Source organism: Macrosteles quadrilineatus, unplaced genomic scaffold (assembly GCF_028750875.1).
Source record: "Macrosteles quadrilineatus isolate MER2022 unplaced genomic scaffold, UCM_ALF_1.0 Scaffold_7__1_contigs__length_78375512, whole genome shotgun sequence".
NCBI classification, from domain to species: Eukaryota; Metazoa; Arthropoda; class Insecta; order Hemiptera; family Cicadellidae; genus Macrosteles; species Macrosteles quadrilineatus.
In genome coordinates, this window is record NW_026542600.1 from 49396931 (window position 1) to 49414920 (window position 17990).

General features: G+C 37.2%; 1 protein-coding gene across 2 annotated transcripts in view; it reads left to right on the forward strand.

Moving 5' to 3' along the window:
- Positions 1-200: 200 nt before the first annotated feature.
- LOC128998789 (transcriptional adapter 2B-like) overlaps positions 201-17990 on the forward strand; it is a 42146-nt gene continuing 24356 nt past the window's right edge. For both annotated transcript variants that reach the window (XM_054425146.1, XM_054425147.1), the window contains exons 1-3: positions 201-385; positions 8052-8149; positions 14309-14368. In XM_054425146.1, the coding sequence (XP_054281121.1) occupies positions 376-385; positions 8052-8149; positions 14309-14368 (168 nt within the window). In that variant the 5' untranslated portion in view covers positions 201-375. The remainder of the gene's footprint in view (positions 386-8051; positions 8150-14308; positions 14369-17990) is intronic.

Consider the following 17990-nt stretch of genomic DNA (forward strand, 5'->3'; position numbering starts at 1 on the left):
ATTAGTCGGACCTAATCATTCTTTGCTTTTTATTATTATTGAGCTTCATGGTAAGAAAAAGTGTCTGCGTTTTTTATATACCCACTCATCTGCCTTTTTTTCCATAGCGGTTTCCAATCCATTATTCCGTCATGTGTTGTTACTTGTTGTTATTGTTTATCACTGATTCGATAGCAGGAATATGGAAATGAAATAAGGAATTTAGAAATAGAAACATGGCTTGGCTTTTAAGACTTGACTTATAGTTTAAAATTAATTTGGTTTTGGTTGATATTTCAGTATTTCACAGAGACTAGGCTAACTTTTACAGCAAAGAAATTGTTGTAGTGATAAGATACTCATGGTTGGAGTTGTGGAGTGAAAACTTTTTTGGAAATGTCTTCAGGTAAATTTCTTACAGGCCTAGTTAATCAATTCTGCTATGTCGTCTAGCCCTAGTCTAATGATAGTACAAAGTAAATAAGTGATTAATTTTAATACCATGCTAATTTAATACTATAACAATGTTCATTAGGATCTCTCTAAGCTTGAGGTTCAATTTCAAACCGTTATGGGCTTGTAGTATTGGTTATATCAAGATTTGTGGTTAATCAATTATAACTGATAATAGAACTGTACGTTCTGATGTTAGGCATTCTTAGCACATAATCTGCATCATCCTTACAAATTCATAAGGCCTCGGGTATGATACGAGTGGCAACCTGAGCAGCACGTAAGGGACAGTGGTGGCTACGATTCAAGCCGCACACTTATAGCACTCATCGAATTTCCCCCGTTATATGAGTCAGTTTAATCAAAACTGAAGCATGACTCACCTGAGTGGCGAGTGGTGCTTTCGCGAAAATCGGTTTGACTTGAAACAATTCGCTTACCACCGCTCGCCTCAGACGTATCGTGGGCACCCTCTACAAATTTGCAAGCAATTAAATGAGACCCGATATCAGAGCCCGGGGTCTAACACGGTTAGCAGGCTTAAAGTACTGTAGGTTTAAGTGGACCAATGAATTATCTTTAAGGGTTAAAGATAGGCCACCCACATCGGTTGTGACAAATCCTTTTAAAGAGCTACAATAGGCCTACAAATTTCTCATCTTGAGTAAGTTATATAAATTATAGGCCTACTCCTGTAGGCCTATTCTGATTTCCCCCTCTCCTATTGTAACTTAGCTAATCTTATAGCGGCCATAACAACAATTCAGTCAAGGCAGAGAAATTGACAACAGATAATACAAGTGTATCACAGTTATTATCTTTTAAGACTAACAGGATTTTGGTTTAGCCCTACTAGAATAGACTTAAGCCAAGCCCTAGTTATTTTCAGTTGGATCAACCTAACTTAACCACCCATATTTTATGGTGAAATCCAGTATGCCAAAATGCCTACCATTACACTACTCGGGTGATATGGGCTTTAAGATGTTGCTGTAACTTAAAATAACTATGACTATTCCTATAAAGTTATTACATTCTGTAAAATTATTATATAGGTACTTACTTTTCGGGATGTATTGAGAACATTGATATGTAGGATATAGGTGCTGTAGGCCTATGTGAACTTGTTTTTACGATGGGCCTAGTTGTTTATTTGAGGTTAAATTAAGTTTATTGTAGTATTTAGGCCATTCGATTACTTTTATTGGTCTTATTCTTACTATTTCCTTAGTCTTGAGGTATACTTTTGTTGCCTGGTTCCAATCAAGAGATGCCATTACTGCGACTCATGGGAAATTAGTGAAGTCTGTTGAACATGGTAAATGGGAACTTGTGAAGGGAAATATAAAAAACAAAAACAACCGGATGAAATTGCCTCAAAATGAACAGTCTAAGGTAGTCCACAAGGTTGTGTGTGGTAATAGATTTGAGGTACTTTCTGTTGACAATGATGATAAGGAACAGCCTAACACAACTAAATTAATAGTCTCTGCTAAGCCAGTCAGAAGTTTGGATATTCCAAATTCAAACAAACCTATCAAAGTAGACCATGATAGGCCTAGGAGCTTAAAATCTAATGTTAAGGTCAAATTAGCAAACACTAGTTGTAAGACTGATTCCTCTAACTGTCGACTAGCTGCTCCCAAACACCACCTTGTATCTTCTAAAAAACCTCTCAAGCTGTTTAGCGACAGCCACGGGAAATCGCTCTTGCCTCTACTGACGGAGAAGTTTGGAACCGAATTTAATTTGTTTGCTCATGTGATATCAAATGGTAAGATGTGTCACATTTTGGAGGCAGCTAGACGTTCGTTGCAGGATGATGGTCAGGTAGGGTACACCGTCATAATGGCAGGAACCAATGATATTTCAAACGGGTCTGACATAAGTCATATTTCCAAACAGATCGATGATGTTTTATCAACTTACAGTAAGCCTCAAATGCTTGTGATGGCTGTGCCCATCAGATATGACTTGCCACTCTTAAACAATGTTATAGTCAATGTAAACGAACAACTTGCCAGTGTATGTTCTAAACATAGTAATGCGACATTCGTACCCTTGTTTGTACATAGAGGTCATTTCACCAGACACGGACTGCACTTTAAACATGTGGGCAAACGCAGAATTGTTAATTTGCTCGGCAACATTATGCTGAAACAAAGAGATCCCTTGTTGCAAAAAACTCGCACTAAAAACTTAATTGGTGTGCAAAATGATAGTGTTTTAGTCTCAAACTTCTCTCTCCCAAAAATGTCTTCATCAGGCAGCATTTCTCCACGTCCCTACAGCACTAGAGTATTTTATAGTACACGATATTCTTCCAAATCTGGGTTGTTTCCTAACGAAGACCGTACTTTTATAGGATTAGGCAGGAGAAAGCTTCAGAGCAGAGGGTAGCAAGAAAAACTTCCGACTCAGGCCCTAAATCTTCTATTTCAGTTTTCCACCAAAACATCTGCGGTGTTAGGACAAACAAAGAACTTCTAGAAATCCATTTAGAAAGTGAAGCCCCTGACATCTTATGCCTGACAGAGCATAATCTGACACAAGATCGGTTCAATTGCTTTTCTTTGCTGGAATACACAAACATCACGGCTTTCTGCTGTCAATCTCGTCAAAAAGGTGGAGTCTGCTTGCTAGCAAGAAGGGGTATTCAGATTATTGATGTGGATGTGTCCCGGTTTTGCTCTGAGGATTCTTGTCATCTATCAGTGTCTAAAATTGTGTCATCGAACCAGGACGCAGTCGTAGTTCTTGGTGTCTACAGGAGCCCTAGTTATGCTTGCGATGAGCTTTTTGAGCTCTTATGAGAATGTCTGGATTTTATTCTTCAAAATGCACTCAAGATTGTTGTCCTGGGTGATTTCAATATTAATATTCTGTGTGACGGATTTTCGAGCACAAGCTTTCTGCACATAATGCGATCATACGGCCTGCATCATAAAAAAACATCATATACAAGGGAGTTTAAGAACTCTTAAGACAGCCATAGACTACATCTTCACAAACATTGACTCCCAGTTAATTAGTTGTAGCGTTGTTAAGGCCGCCTTGTCAGATCACCATGGCCAAGAAGCCGTAATTAATCTAGCTCCTTCACCTCCACCATCTCAACCTTTGTTTATTCAATGTCGTAACTTGGAAAATATTGGTTGTATTAGGCATCATTTAAATAAGGAAACCTGGACTGGCATGCTAGATCAACAAAGTACAGATAAAAAATTCAGTGAATTTCTTTAAACCATAAAATACTGTTTCGATATATCCTTTCCTATAACGAAAACAAAAGTCCATCGTCATAAGTCTTCAAATAAACCAGTCATCACTCCAGAGATATTGAACCTTAAAAAGCAGTTTCTTTACTCATTGTCAAAGGATCTTGATTCGTCACACCCTATCCGCTTGAAGTACAGAGATATGAAAAGAAACTTCAAAATGGCTGTCCGTAAAGCAAAATCAGACAAAATCCTTAGTAAGATATCTGAGTCATCGAACAAATCAAAGACAATATGGGGAATCATAAATGACACCAAAGGTCCTAAATTAATGGACAACTTCGACATTTCAAGGATTGAATAATAGTAAGACTCAATCTATTTTATTTAGTTTAAGTAACCATGATTTAAACTTTCCTCAACTCTGTGATAATGTTAAATTATTGGGTATATACCTGGATTCTAAATTAGGCTGGAGTGTGCACATTGACCATGTTTGTAGTAGGCTCTCAAGAGTTATTTACTTACTCCGCAAGCTTAAAAAATTAATCCCTAGACACTACCTACGGATGGCCTACTTTGCCTTCTTTAATAGTATTTTAAGCTACGGTATTTTGCTGTGGGGCTGTGGTCATGATGTTAGCAGAATCTTGCTCCTACAAAAGAAGGCTTTAAGAATCATTACTTTTTCTAAGTACAGAGCCCATTGCAAACCCTTGTTTATTCAGGAAAAAATACTCACTGTTTTTAATTTATTTATTTATGTGTGTTAGTTATTTTACTAGACATAGGAATAATTTAGAGTTACCTTTAGTCAGGCTAACAAAGTCACAAGAATCTTTTTCTTATATAGGGTTAAAGATGTTTAATCGTTTGCCAGCTGAGGCACACTATGTTGATCTTAAGTTATTTAAAAGTAAACTTTTTTGCTGGTTATTAAATCACCCTTTTTATAGTTTAAGTGAATTTTTCATGTCTGACATTGATAGGCCTATTAGTTTTTAGTTTCTGACTGATGTAGGCCTTAAATCTGTGTACCGGTAACTTACTTTGTTGTTTAAATTATTTAAAGTAGCCTAGTTATTGAATGTTATAGGCCCTAATGCTAACCACTGGACTTTTCATATTGACCTCAACTATACAAAATGTTTTTTTTTTTGTAATTTGTTGTAATAAATTCTTGATTCTTGATTTCATTGGTTGACAAAGATGGCGGTACAGTAGGAGATCCAGGGACAGTCGCTGGAATCTTTAATAAATTCTTCTCTGATATCGGGACTGAATTTCACACTGAAAGTCACTGTATAGAAAGGGTGAATTCACTGTCAGAGTCTCTCAATTTTGTAAGCAATTCTCTATTTTTGTCCCCTGTCACCAAACCTGAGGTAGAAGAAGTCATACTTTCACTCAAACCAAAGCCATCGAGTAGGTCAGATGAAATTTCTTCTCGACTTCTTAGAGAAACATATGATCTAGTTTCTGCTCCATTGGTCCATCTGATAAATTGTTCTTTTGAAGAGGGATGCTTTCCATCTTCCCTAAAACATGCCATTGTTAGGCCCATTCATAAGAATAGAAGCAAATATGATTGTATCAACTATCGGCCAATTTCTTTAATTTCAACTTTCTCCAAGGTTTTCGAACGTCTTTTTCTTAACAGACTCTTGTCATTTTTGGAGGAAAATAATATCTTGTCTTCCCACCAGTTTGGGTTTATAAAGGGAAAATCGACCCTCGACGCAGTCAATCATGTTGTATCATTCTTGTCAGGAGCCCTAGATTCTGGAGACGCTGCACTGGGAATAAATTGCACGGGGACGTGTCTAAAGCATTTGATATGGTTGATCACCCTACTCTTCTGGAAAAGCTTTACCGTCTTGGAGTACGGGGCTTAGCTCACGAATGGGTGTCATCCTTTCTTCAAGGGAGAACTCAATCAGTCCGGATACCCTTCGTTGACTCCCAAGGAATTCGTAATCATGCTACCTCTGCTTCGTCTGTTGTTATTCGGGGAGTTCCCCAGGGTTCTATCATCGGCCCAATCCTGTTTTTGCTCTTCATTAATGACCTGCCTTCTTTTGTATCAAATAATCCAAGTTCAAATGTAGATGTTTGTTTATATGCCGACGATACCTCACTTTGTGTCTTAGCTAAAGACGTGGTTCATCTAGAGACAATAGCATTTGAGAGTTCCAATAGAGCTTTGCAATGGTTCCAAAACAACAAACTTCTATTAAACTGTAATAAAACAAAAATGCTCCAATATCATATTAACAGCTCAAAAAAGCAAGTCCCACTGACTGTTTTGATAGGTGACGAAGAGATGTGACGCAAAATTCTAGGGGGGGGGGGGGGGGAATAAACTAGTATTCACCTAAGTCAGGCTAGGCCTACCCCTAGAACCAGCCACACTCAAATTTCTTCCCCGGAGTGCTCAGAAGGAGCCGAGAAAAATCCAGGGGTCGATACGAAGTTGTCACGGCTTTGACTGATCAATTTATTTAAAATTTAACCGAAGGCTCAGAGCTCTAGAAGCGCTCAGGAAATCCTGCAGACGCTCAGTGGGAGCTATATCATCCCAGCCTTTGCTAACAAGTTTTGGTAAATTTTGCCTAACTTTTGGATTGACCCTGTAGAACCAACGAGTATTCTATCTTGGCCAATACGATGTAACTACTCGTATTCAACTTCAAAACAAATGATTGAGGACGTTGATAATTGGTATAATATCGAATAAAAGGTAAAAACAATTCCTACAGAGTCTTCGAGGCCTAATTAATATAATTGGACGGAGAATTTATCGTGATACGTTTAAAATAAATTTAATACTAATATTCGTGGCTGATTGTTCAAATCAGCCTACTCCCAAGACTAGGTTCTCTCGCCCGCCAAAGACAGGGTTTAGAACTCAGACGACAAGTCTCGGGGCATTAAAACGGTGAATTAATTAGAATAAACGTACAACGTACGTAATAAACATTCGTAGAAATCGTAATTTTGAAACTAATTGGTTTGAATCAAACCAAACGATAATCACCGCTAGTCACTGGCAGGCAGGAACTGGCGGGTCTAGAATCAAGTCGGCAAAATTTAAGTTATTAAATTTATTTATTGAAAATCGAATTTGGAAACGGGAATGCGAATGTTAAACGTAAATCGTAGCAATGAGATTAACTAATATAGCTAACCTTCGGTAAACGAATGATCGATGATCGTCAGATCGTGCAAGCGTTGCTAACGGGCGAATGTAACGACGAAGTTACTTCGAAGACGGCATACGAACGAATAATCCTGTCTTTGAGTAAAATCCTTCGTTCCTGCCCGCTCGAGGCTTACGTGCTCAAGCGGCGAACTTATATGTACTACTAGACAACAGCTGATCGAATACTCAACTGTTGAGCCGGTCTAGTTTGGTCTGTCGTCTGTCAACAAATAAACGCCAGTTTTGGGGCTATGTCGTCGTCGGCGTTAAATACTCGTAAAATCGGTCGGTTTGACTTTATTTGGCGAGACTGAGTGCTTACTACTAATTTGCCTTATTAATAAATATGTAGTTTTGGGTGGGTGTATGTACTTCACTGTGATTAAAAATAGGCCTACATTCTTTGGCCCATAGCCCAAGCTATGGCCAACACATAGGCCTAGGAGTAGGCTATTGTGGATAAAAATTGGGTAAGTTCTGGTGTTCATTTATTCGCAGTACGTTTTTACCCCCCTTAAAATTTGGTACCATACAGAGATCTCTTCTTGCAGCAATGCTAAGTTTCTTGGTTTGGTCTTAGACAGACAGCTCAACGTTCATGACCATATAGAGCTCATATCCAGAAGAATTAGCACAGGAATTTTTGTGATCAGAGGTCTTTTGAAAGTTTACCGATTCTCGTGTAACCTTGAGTGACTATTATGGACTGATTTACCCATTATTGTCGTATTTGGTGGCAGTATGGTGCTGTGAGAGCATACGAACAAAGTTTGTCTTCCTTCTTCAGAAAAAAGCCCTAAGAGCAGCCTTCAGAATATCCCGTCGTACTTCTTGCAAGCCTCTCTTCAAGGAATACAATATTCTCACATTTCCATCCATATACATACTGAGTTGTCTATCGTTTTTAAAAAGAAATTATCATCCGTATCAACCGCAGTTCCATTCAATGCAGTACACTCTCAGACAAAAAAACAATATTAAGCTACCTAAGCACAGGACAAGTTTCTTTGAGAGACCCCTATTTTATAATAGTATGCACTGCCAGTACAAGATCGACAAGTTAAGCCGGTTTGTCCTAAAATGGTTACTTGTACTTCTGTAGTATTTCCATAGTTTGAATATAGTTTTGTGTACTGATTCCATCCCTACTGCCTGGCTTAAAATGTAGACAGTGTGTAACTTTTATGCTTTGATTTCAGATGTATTTAACACATATCGATGCTCCCACTGCCAGTACAAGATCGATGGCCTGCGAGTGCGCTGTGCAACATGTTCTGATTTTGAAATGTGCTTGCAGGTAATTAATTAGGTAGCTTACTATTGGTAGGCCACCTTTATACAGCGTGCTGCGGCGGTTATGTTAGGTTGGGTTATCATAAATAGAAAGAACATACTTTAATTGATTTACTGTCCATATTTGACATTATTACAATTGGCGGCCATTGAGTTCTGCCTCAGATACAGGCGGTGACAGGTGATGCGTGGGCTCCTTGGAGGGGATTTGGCGAGCAAAAGTATGAATCATCTGGTATTATTTTAGTCATAATGAAACGAGAAAAGTCCTAAACTAACATATTTATGATAACACCACCTAACATAACCGCCGCAGCGCGTTGTATAAGGGTGGCCTCCAGATAATACCAAAGTAGACCTACCATTAATTATCCTGTTAAAGTTATGAAATAGTTTGTAGAATCAAGGTGGTTGGTTAAATGTAGACCTAGTAAATTTAATTTTAATTTAGGATTCAGTCTGATATAGGCATATATTGGCCAGATTTCTCTTCATTTAATGTGACACTTATATATAATATTTCGATAAAAACCTACGTTATGAAATAATACCAACTTAGCAGCTAATCTTAGGATTCGTAGCGGAGCCGAGTAGATGTGATGATAGCCAAATTTTTCTGATAATCTAAAGTGTCGTAAGCTTGTGTCAAGTTAGGTAAAAAAATATATAGGCCTAGTGTGGGAATAACCCACATCACCGCCAACAATTAAGGAATAAGGTAAGAGTCAACCCCATCAGCTGATCGGACGACAAGCAGAACTGTAGTCAGACACCTGCGACACTAGCGCTACGGCCGGAAAAGACCAACCGCCGGCAACCAGGTTTGTCTTGGTTCGGCTTCGGAGCGAGAAGGACATCTTAATCCTTGGTCTACAGTTGGTAAAGTACCCGTAATGCCTAACTAGTTAATTAATCTTTTGGGGGATAAAGGGGTTAGGGGGAATCGTATCTTTTCTAAATTAGGCCAAGTTCAACCAACAATAAATTAACTGACGTAACTAAATTAAACTTTACAATTATCGATATCATGTTTAGGGCAAGTTGCTGCAGGTGTGTCTCAATGGCGAGGAGTAGTTAGAATAAAATAAAATACCTTTACCTAGGTCCTCTTCACCGTAGTCGTTGAGACCAGGGAATCGTCATTCTTCTTTTGTTATGTGTATATATGTATTTGTGTAGGCTAAGAGCAGTTTAATGGTTTAGTCTATTGTAGATGCTGTGATCTACGTAAAATTCATTTAGGCTGTAACATGGTTTGTTTAGCAAATATTGTTTTAGTTTTTTCAAGAAAGTTTTGTCATTGTGGATTAGTTTTAAATTCTCTGGTAACATATTAAATAGCTTTGACCCTATTATTTGAGGATTTTTACTAGTTTTGGTAAGTCTGTGTTGTTGAACATTATAGTTAAGTTTCGAGTTTCTTAAATTAAGTTTGTGGCAATCATTTCTGACTTTTGGGGGGTTGAGTTTCAAAAATTTGATGGTTTCCAGGATGTAGAGGGATGGTAGGGTAAGAATTTCATTGGATATGAAGAATGGTTTGCAATGTTCGTCATATTGAAGCTGTTCTATTGTTCTTATGGCCCTCTTTTGTATTGTAAGCAGTTTTTGTATGAGATGGTCTGCAGCAGATCCCCAAGCTATGATGCCGAATCTTAAATGGCTTTCAAATAATGCAAAATATGTGATTTTTGCAGTTTTTTTTGTTTGTTATAGAGCATATTCTTCTTATTGCGAATGTTGCTGACAACAGCTTATTTTCTAGATGTTCAATATGCTTTTGCCAGGATAAGTTTTCATCCAAAAAGACTCCTAAGAATTTTGTTTCTGATACAGTTGTGATTGATGTTGAGCTTGTAGTCTGAGGGTTAGTCTGTTTTTTTGTTGAGAAGTTTATATTGACTGTTTTAGTTTTATTTATCTTGAGGTTCAGTGAGGAACATACTTCTGAAGCTAGTTGTAAGGTTTCTTCTGTTTCATTATTAGGTATTGTAGATACTGGGTAGAGAATAGTCGTATCATCCGCAAACATAATACAAGTTTTATCTGTTGACATATAGTCTGGGAAGTTGTTGATATAGATGATGAAATACAAAGGTCCCAGGACAGAGCCCTGTGGGATTCCTCGTTCGGTGAGTTTTGTAGATGATTTAATTTTTGTTTCGATGTTGTTTTTATAGTGAATTACTTCAACTTGTTGTTTTCGGCCCGCAAAATAGTTTTTGATCCAATTTAGGGCTTTTCCTGTAATATTTAATTGCTCCAACTTATTTATTAGAATATTGTGGTCCAAACTGTCAAAAGCTTTTTGCAAATCTAAAAAGATTGCAGAGGCATGTTGTTTGTTTTCCCAAAAGGAGGTGATTGTTTCGCAAAGTTTGTTGAGGGCGGTATTGATGGACTTATTCTTCCTGAAGCCGTGTTGTTGTTGTGAGAGTATTTCTAGTTTATTTAAATGTTCCATAATTCGAAAGTAGATAATCTTCTCAAGGTATTTGGATAATGTTGGTAATACTGATATGGGTCTGTAGTTTTCCATGCAAGTGTTGTCGCCTTTCTTGTGCTTAGGGTAGACTGTAGCCAATTTCATTCTGTTCGGTACTATTGCTTGGTCTATTGAAGAGTTGATGATGTGGAGTAGAGGAGAAGCAATTTCTTGTTGACAATGTTTGATGATTTTATTTGAGATTTCATCAAATCCAGAGGATGTTTTTGGTGGTAGTTGAGAAAATATTTGTTTTAGTTCATCCTGGTTTGAAGGTTGATAACTCATAGTTTCCTGTGTTTTTGCTTGTTGCCGGTTGATTGAGAGTAGGTTCGTTTTGGTTTTCTAAAGTATTTTTTCCCTGAGAGATAAAGTAGTTATTGAGGGAGTTGCTAATCAAAACTGGATCGTCTGAGAGAGTATTGTCTATTTGTAAAGAGAGTGTTCTATGATTTTCATCAGGTTTGCTTGTCATTTCTCTATTTATTACATTCCATATTTCCTTCATTTGGTTGCCAGAGTTTTTTATTCGATTTGTAGTGTGATTTGATTTTTTCTTTTTTATTTCACTATCGTAAATTTTCTTTAAGTTGGTGTATGTGTTTTTATCTTCGTCTAGTCCGGTTAAGTTATATTTATTTTGAGCTATGTTTAGGCTATCTTGAAGTTTTTTTTTAGGTTTTCATCCCAGAATTGGTTTGGGCATTTTGTTTTAATACTCCTCAAAGTTTTTGGCATTATTTCATCCATGTTCATTCTGATCGTCTGGATAAAAGCGTTATATTTGTTTTCAACAGAGTGGGTGTTAAATACGTCTTCCCAGGTTTCCTCTCCTAGCTTTTGTTTGAGCAAGTCAAGATTTTGTGTAGTTATAGGCCTGAGCATTCTTTTCAGAGCCCCAGTTTTGAGGGGTGAGAAGTTTTTGATTAAGCATGATATTATTTCATGATCAGAGATGGTGTTTTGATGAGTTTTAGCTAGTATAAAGTTTGGCTCTATGTTGGTTGCACAGATATCTATGCGGTTTTGTGAAGTTGGGGTTATTCTTGTATAGGCGGTTTTTATCAAATTTATTTTGTGTGATTTTAGAAGATTCTTGAGTTGTACTACTTCACTGTCATTTTCGTTTTGGAGTTTGAAATTTACATCTCCTAGGATAATTATGTTTTTCCTTTTACTTGAAAAACTTTGTAAAAAGCTGTCGGTAATTTCAAAGAATTCATACGGGTTGTGGTTTGGTGATCTATAGAGACCTATTATTACAAGGCTTTGTTTTTTCTTTTTAAGTTCGATGGCTGCTATCTCTGCTGTTAATTCTTGACTAAGTTCAGATGTGGGTATAGGAGTAATTGCTTTTGAGGCTATGTTGTTTTTTACATATATGGCTATTCCACCCCATAAATGTGTTTTTCGGGAGAATTCTGCAAAAAGCTTGTATCCCTCTAAGTGTACTTTTTCTAGTTGTTCCTGCCTATGTCCATGTTCTGTGACTATGACGATGTCTGGATTAATTTTATTCATTTCAAAAATTAGTTTATCTATCTTTTTTTGTAGGCCTCTTCCGATATTTATGTAGAAAATTTCCAGTCCGCTTTTTATAGATGTTTTGAGGGTATTAAACTGCTCTGGGATATGTTTGTCTTGTTTAGTAGGCTCGTTAATCTATCTAGGCTCTAGAAATGTAGTTAATCTATTTATTTAAGACCTATCAAAGCTGGCTTACGCTGAGCAGGGTTTTCGTGAGTGCTATGGGAAGTGGAATCAGCACGATTTTCATTAAGTGTGGATCTGGCTGGGTTTATTCCAGTCAAGACCCCGCAGTTGGTAGCAGAGCGTTACATAACCTCATAGCTTGCATAGTAGCTCTCGCGAGATCCTGTTCGGCTGGCCAAGCTTTGAATAAGTCTCAAATTCCATAATTTTCACTTTTAAAACAATTTTTTATTTTCGGGGAAGGTAATTTAAGGTGTTCAGTAATGGTTTAGAACATGAATTCCATTGTGTAATCATGCAAGGTCAGATCACGTGATCGAGTCTGAAATTTCCGCCCGTGACCTCGTGTGAGCAAGTTGACTCATCAAGGTATTAAATTTAACTTCTGGGAATTTATTTATTTATTAAGTTGAGGTTCCAAATGTCAAGGCGTGTTTACAATAAATTTTCATTTCAATATCCGATTGTAAGTGACGAATATGCGTGTAATTAGTATGACGTAGGACTACTTAACTCAAATGAGTGCCTATGTGAAGCATCCTGTTGAGCTGCGAAGCACATTTCAATAGTAATAGTAAGTAACGTACATTTATTTATTTTATAGATAATTATAATTCCCAATCTTTTTTCTCCAAGGTTAATTAGGCCTATTTTCAGTATATTCAGCCTAAGTAAGTTTGTTAGATTAAAGCTGCAGTGTGTTCAGATTAAACTTATTTAAGTATTTTTAATTACAATGGCCCTTGTCTTTTACATACAGAAGAGGTATTTGTCCCCGTGCACAGTGATTTGGTGTAATTCCTTTTGTGTATAATGAATTTTTGCGGTGGTTTCAAGCAATTTAGTCCTAAGTAGGCCTAGGCCTAGTTAATCTTAAGCAGTCAATTCCTCCCAGAAAATCAGGTCATTGTTCTTTATTCTTAATCTTAGCAGCCTAGTTAATTTTTAATAGTGAAATTTACACCCCTTTTGTTTTTTTTTTTTACACAATTTGCTAGATTTAGTACAGTGATTGCTAGAACAATTTAGGTTGAATTAGGCAATGGGTGGGTTGACCGCAAGATGTAATAAGTTTTACTGATTTGATTCAGTACCTGAGTAAAGCATGCGATACATAAAAGGTAGTAACATTTTACTATCATTACTCAGGACAATCACCCCCCCCCCCCCCCCCACTCAATTCGCACAAACATTGATATAGATTAATTGTTACTGGCAGTCCTCTTTCATGATCTAGCGCTTTGTTTTTTACAGTTAGGCCTACTGGATTATTAAGCCTGCCTTAATTAATAAATTTTCATAAATTAGTTTGCATTGTTTATAAATTAGTCACAGTGTTTGCATTATTCTTAGTTACAGCCACAGTAGCCTAAGTAATTTTTTTTTCCGCAGTTAGTAGTTGTACAGAATTTTCTTTTTTGCGATATGCTAGAGCGTACTTGTTGATGAGTAATACAGTAGGCTAATTAGATTTATAAGTTTATTGTTTAACTTTGTTATCGGTTAGGCCTATTATTTAATGTGCTATATACATAAGTTTGGCTTTCCCCACATGGTTGAAAATTCCCACGACTAATTATTTTGCATTTTTCACCCCATTAGTATTATATTAATTCCCCTCCCCGCACATCAACACATCATAACCCCCCCCCCTCCCGCACCACCCCCCGCACTAGGTGAGTGTTTTAACCAAAATATTCCATGGAGATTACATTTATTATAAATATACACCTCCCCGCACATCAACACATCATATTGTATTGTGGTATTGGGGTTCATGAGAGTACTTGGTTTCCCCCCCCTAGATTAACAACAACAATTTGTGTAACTGTAAGGACAGTAATATGATGACAATTTTGGGCAACAATCTTTAGATTGTTGTTTGTTTTTAAACAAAATAATATAGGACTGGATCAAAATGTTTTCTTTTTTTAGCGTTCAAGTTACAACTCTTAATTTTTTCAGTGTTTTACCAATGGAGCTGAAATAGGACCGCATCGGAATGACCATCCTTATCAATTTGTGGTAAGTTACCTAAAGGTTTAAGTCATTCAAAACAATAAAACTGTTTTTAAAGCAAAAGGGCCAAACATTGATATTCCTATTTTACGATGGTCAACAAATTTATTATCTAGCCTTTAGGAAGATAAATTAGTTATTTCAAAAACTGATATAGGCCTCTTAATACCCCCTTCCCGTCCTGCTCATCATCAGTTGATTCTGTTTTATCACCAAGATTATCTGTGTTCATATAAAGTGATGTAGCCTATGTTGTTGTTTCAGTTTGCTTACCAGTGGAGGAGAGTGTTGAAAATATAATGGGATTCATAATTGAGTTCAGTGGCGTAACAGCCGCCCCCGCAGACCCCGCGGTGCGGGGGGGCCCGCGAGGTTTAGGGGCCCGCGAGGTTAAGATACCCTATTCTCATCAAACCGTCCGTAAAACCGATTCTTTGTTCACGGATGTTTTTCTCTCCTGACAAATTATAAATAAAAAAACGATGTGTTGGTAGATACTTTTATTCTGCCAAATCTACTGAAGTTTTATCTTTTAATTAACAATATCGTTAACGAAACGCCAACGCTCACCACGATCACCCGACGATGTGTATTGTCAGTGTGGTTGTGTAGCTTCATGCTAGCTAGCGCTAGGAGCTGTGTGCCTGCCTGCCGCCGTGGGGACACACACTCGGAGCCAGCCCCTCCTCCCTCCCCCACTACCCGCTCACGTGTAACTCAGCTGACCGTAGATCACCTGATTTTGGAGATCAAAACAATTTGTTTTCTGTTCTCAGTCCTGACTCCTGAGTGCCTGTTGAGCAGTAAAGATGATGAGCTTCAAGTGAAATCAAGTGAACTGGCTAAAGAATATAGCGAAGATTTGACATCTGACTTTCCTAGCGAAATGTTAAGTTTCAGAAGAACTTTCAGACATGAAACCAAAGCTAAAAGGTCCCTGAAAGAGATGGCAGAATTTTTTTTCCTGGAAAACTATTCTGTTGCATCCAGTTTTGAGTTTACCGAATTTATGTATAGCATATTTACTATTTTTTGACTCTACCTGTTACAGTGGCTTCAGCTGAACGTTCTTTCTCCAAATTAAAATTAATAAAAAATTATCTCAGTAGTACTATGTCACTATGTCTCAGGAGAGACTAAGCGGGTTGAGCGTCTTAAGCATTGAAAACGACATTGCAAGACAAATTGATGTAAAGACAGTCATTGAAACTTTTGCAGCTAGAAATGCAGCAAGATCAAGACATTTCAAATAAATAAAACCTTTCTAAAAGTTCTTTTTTGTGATTTGTAAAACAATTTGAACTTAAAACATGTGTTAATGTATAGCAAAGTATTTCTTGTCACTTTAAAAATAAAAGTTAGGCTATTTGTTATATTTTTTGTATTTTTTTATTTCACCGAAGTCAGTTCACGCTAGTGAGTTTTAAATTTAGGCCTACTGTAGGGTACCATGCTCTACTTAGTTTCTCAATCAGATGTCATGTCATTAAATTGGGCTAATTTAGTGAAGCACTAACATTTACAGTTGGGACCACGAAAGTTAACAGTTAGTTGGCGGCAGCCAATCACAAGACAAGGCTAGTGCGACGTTGCCATATCGCCCATTGACGACACTAATTAAAATACTAAACAATATTTTTAAAACAGCTGGTATTATTAGATTTGGCAACACCGCACTGCCCTCATTGGCTCCTTTGAAGTGAAATGGTAAATAGGCTACTCCCTCAACTGCAAACTTTCGTGGTCCCGACTCAAATTATAGTTGGAAGCTTGGTTGTTTTAGTAATGAATGTGAATGGTGGAGTAATGGAGTAGCCCATATATATTAATCACGAACATAACTCCCAAGTTTATTATCACTGTGACAAAATATAAAATATGTTTCAACGACTCTGGTCGTGTGGTTGAAGAATAGGTAAATACTTGATATTGCTAGAGACCATCCTCTGCCAGTCTGATCGTGTAGGCCGTGGCCGTAGGCCTGCCGTCACCTACGTCATGTGATAGTTGTGGTGTGGCGATGGTTGTGGTATATAGTGCTGTGGTGGGGAATGGGAGGGGTAGCAGGGGGCCCACAGACATTTTTGCGGGGGGGCCCGGGGAAATACTGTTACGCCACTGATTGAGTTTTTTCATTTAAAATTATTGACAATAATAACCAATTTATCTGCTGGATATAAATTATGGTCTCGAAATTCTACAGTACTGCACGAAAGGAAATTTATTAAATACTTTGAGGAGTTTGAAATATATAAATACATAAAACTAGGGACAGCGCAAAATTTTTGAGTGAAAACACTCAATTAATTATGAATCCAATTATACTTTTTTTAACACTCTTCTCAGTCACTACAATAGTCCTATATCAGCTGGTGACAATGCAGACGACAATCCAGAGACCACGTCTGTCCGTCATAACCAGGGCCGCCCCGAGGGCTATAGACGCCCGGGGCAAGATTTAAATTTTCGCCCCTCCTAAACAAAGATATTTCGGGGGTTTGCGTCGATAGAGGGTTCATCGATATCGAACGTTATCCATGTATTTTTAAAATCCTTTACATACAGTATTCAGTTTGTTTAAATATAGGAATGGGTCCATAGATGGTCAATGTAAACAATAATGTTAGTAAATGCACGCTGTTAGCATTTAAAAATAATTGTATTATTTACAAAATGCCGAACTTTTGCTAACATAATTTGCTATAAAAGTATATAAAAAAGCATTAAAGACGAAAATCTTTGAAATTGTTTAAAAAAAAATGAATACCATTTATTAAGAAACAAAACACTTTATTTACAAAAACGTATGATTATAATATTGAAATTATAACAAACAGAACTTAAGTAGATAAATCTTTTGGCAATAGATACAACTTTGAAACCATAATACAAGATTAATTTACACCCAATGGAATTTTCCTAGCTTTGGCATTTGCAAAAGAGGTTAAAATGTCTTTAAAGTCTAACTGTTTTGCCGCCTCATTTTCTATCGATAAAATTGCCAATGCATTCAGCTTTTCTTGCGTCATAGTGGATCGCAGATACGTCTTGATGAGTTTTAACTTGCTAAAACTTCGTTCAGCACTTGCTACAGTTAGGGGGATGGTCAGCAATATCCTTAGAGCAATCCACAAGTTTGTAAATAGATCTTTTTGGTCGTGTGACTTAATACTCTTTAGCACCTTGATGGGAGATAACGCTTCATTTGTTTTATGTTCATCATGAACGATGCTTTTCACGTGGATAATTTCATTATACAAGTCATTTCCGTTTATGTCACTAATGTTATCAAATGTAAGAAATTCTTGAAGTTTCAGGCAACACTTCTTCAACTCCTCTTTTTCTGGCAACTTGCTAAGGTCATACAAGAAGCTCCATAAAGAATGGTGTTTTTTCAGCTGTTCAGTACGTTCAGTAAGAGATGTGGTGACACTATCAACAAGGGGCAAAAATACATCCCTATTAAAAAGTTCCTGTGGAGTACCGTTAATTTCATCTGGCCCTTCATAAGAAAACTGTTTCTTTTTCTTCCTTAAAGGCTTTTTCGGGAAAACTGGCTCAGTTCCGATACTTTCGGCAATTTCCTTAGCACAAATGATTGCATCTTCAAGCCCTGATTCTCGAAAAG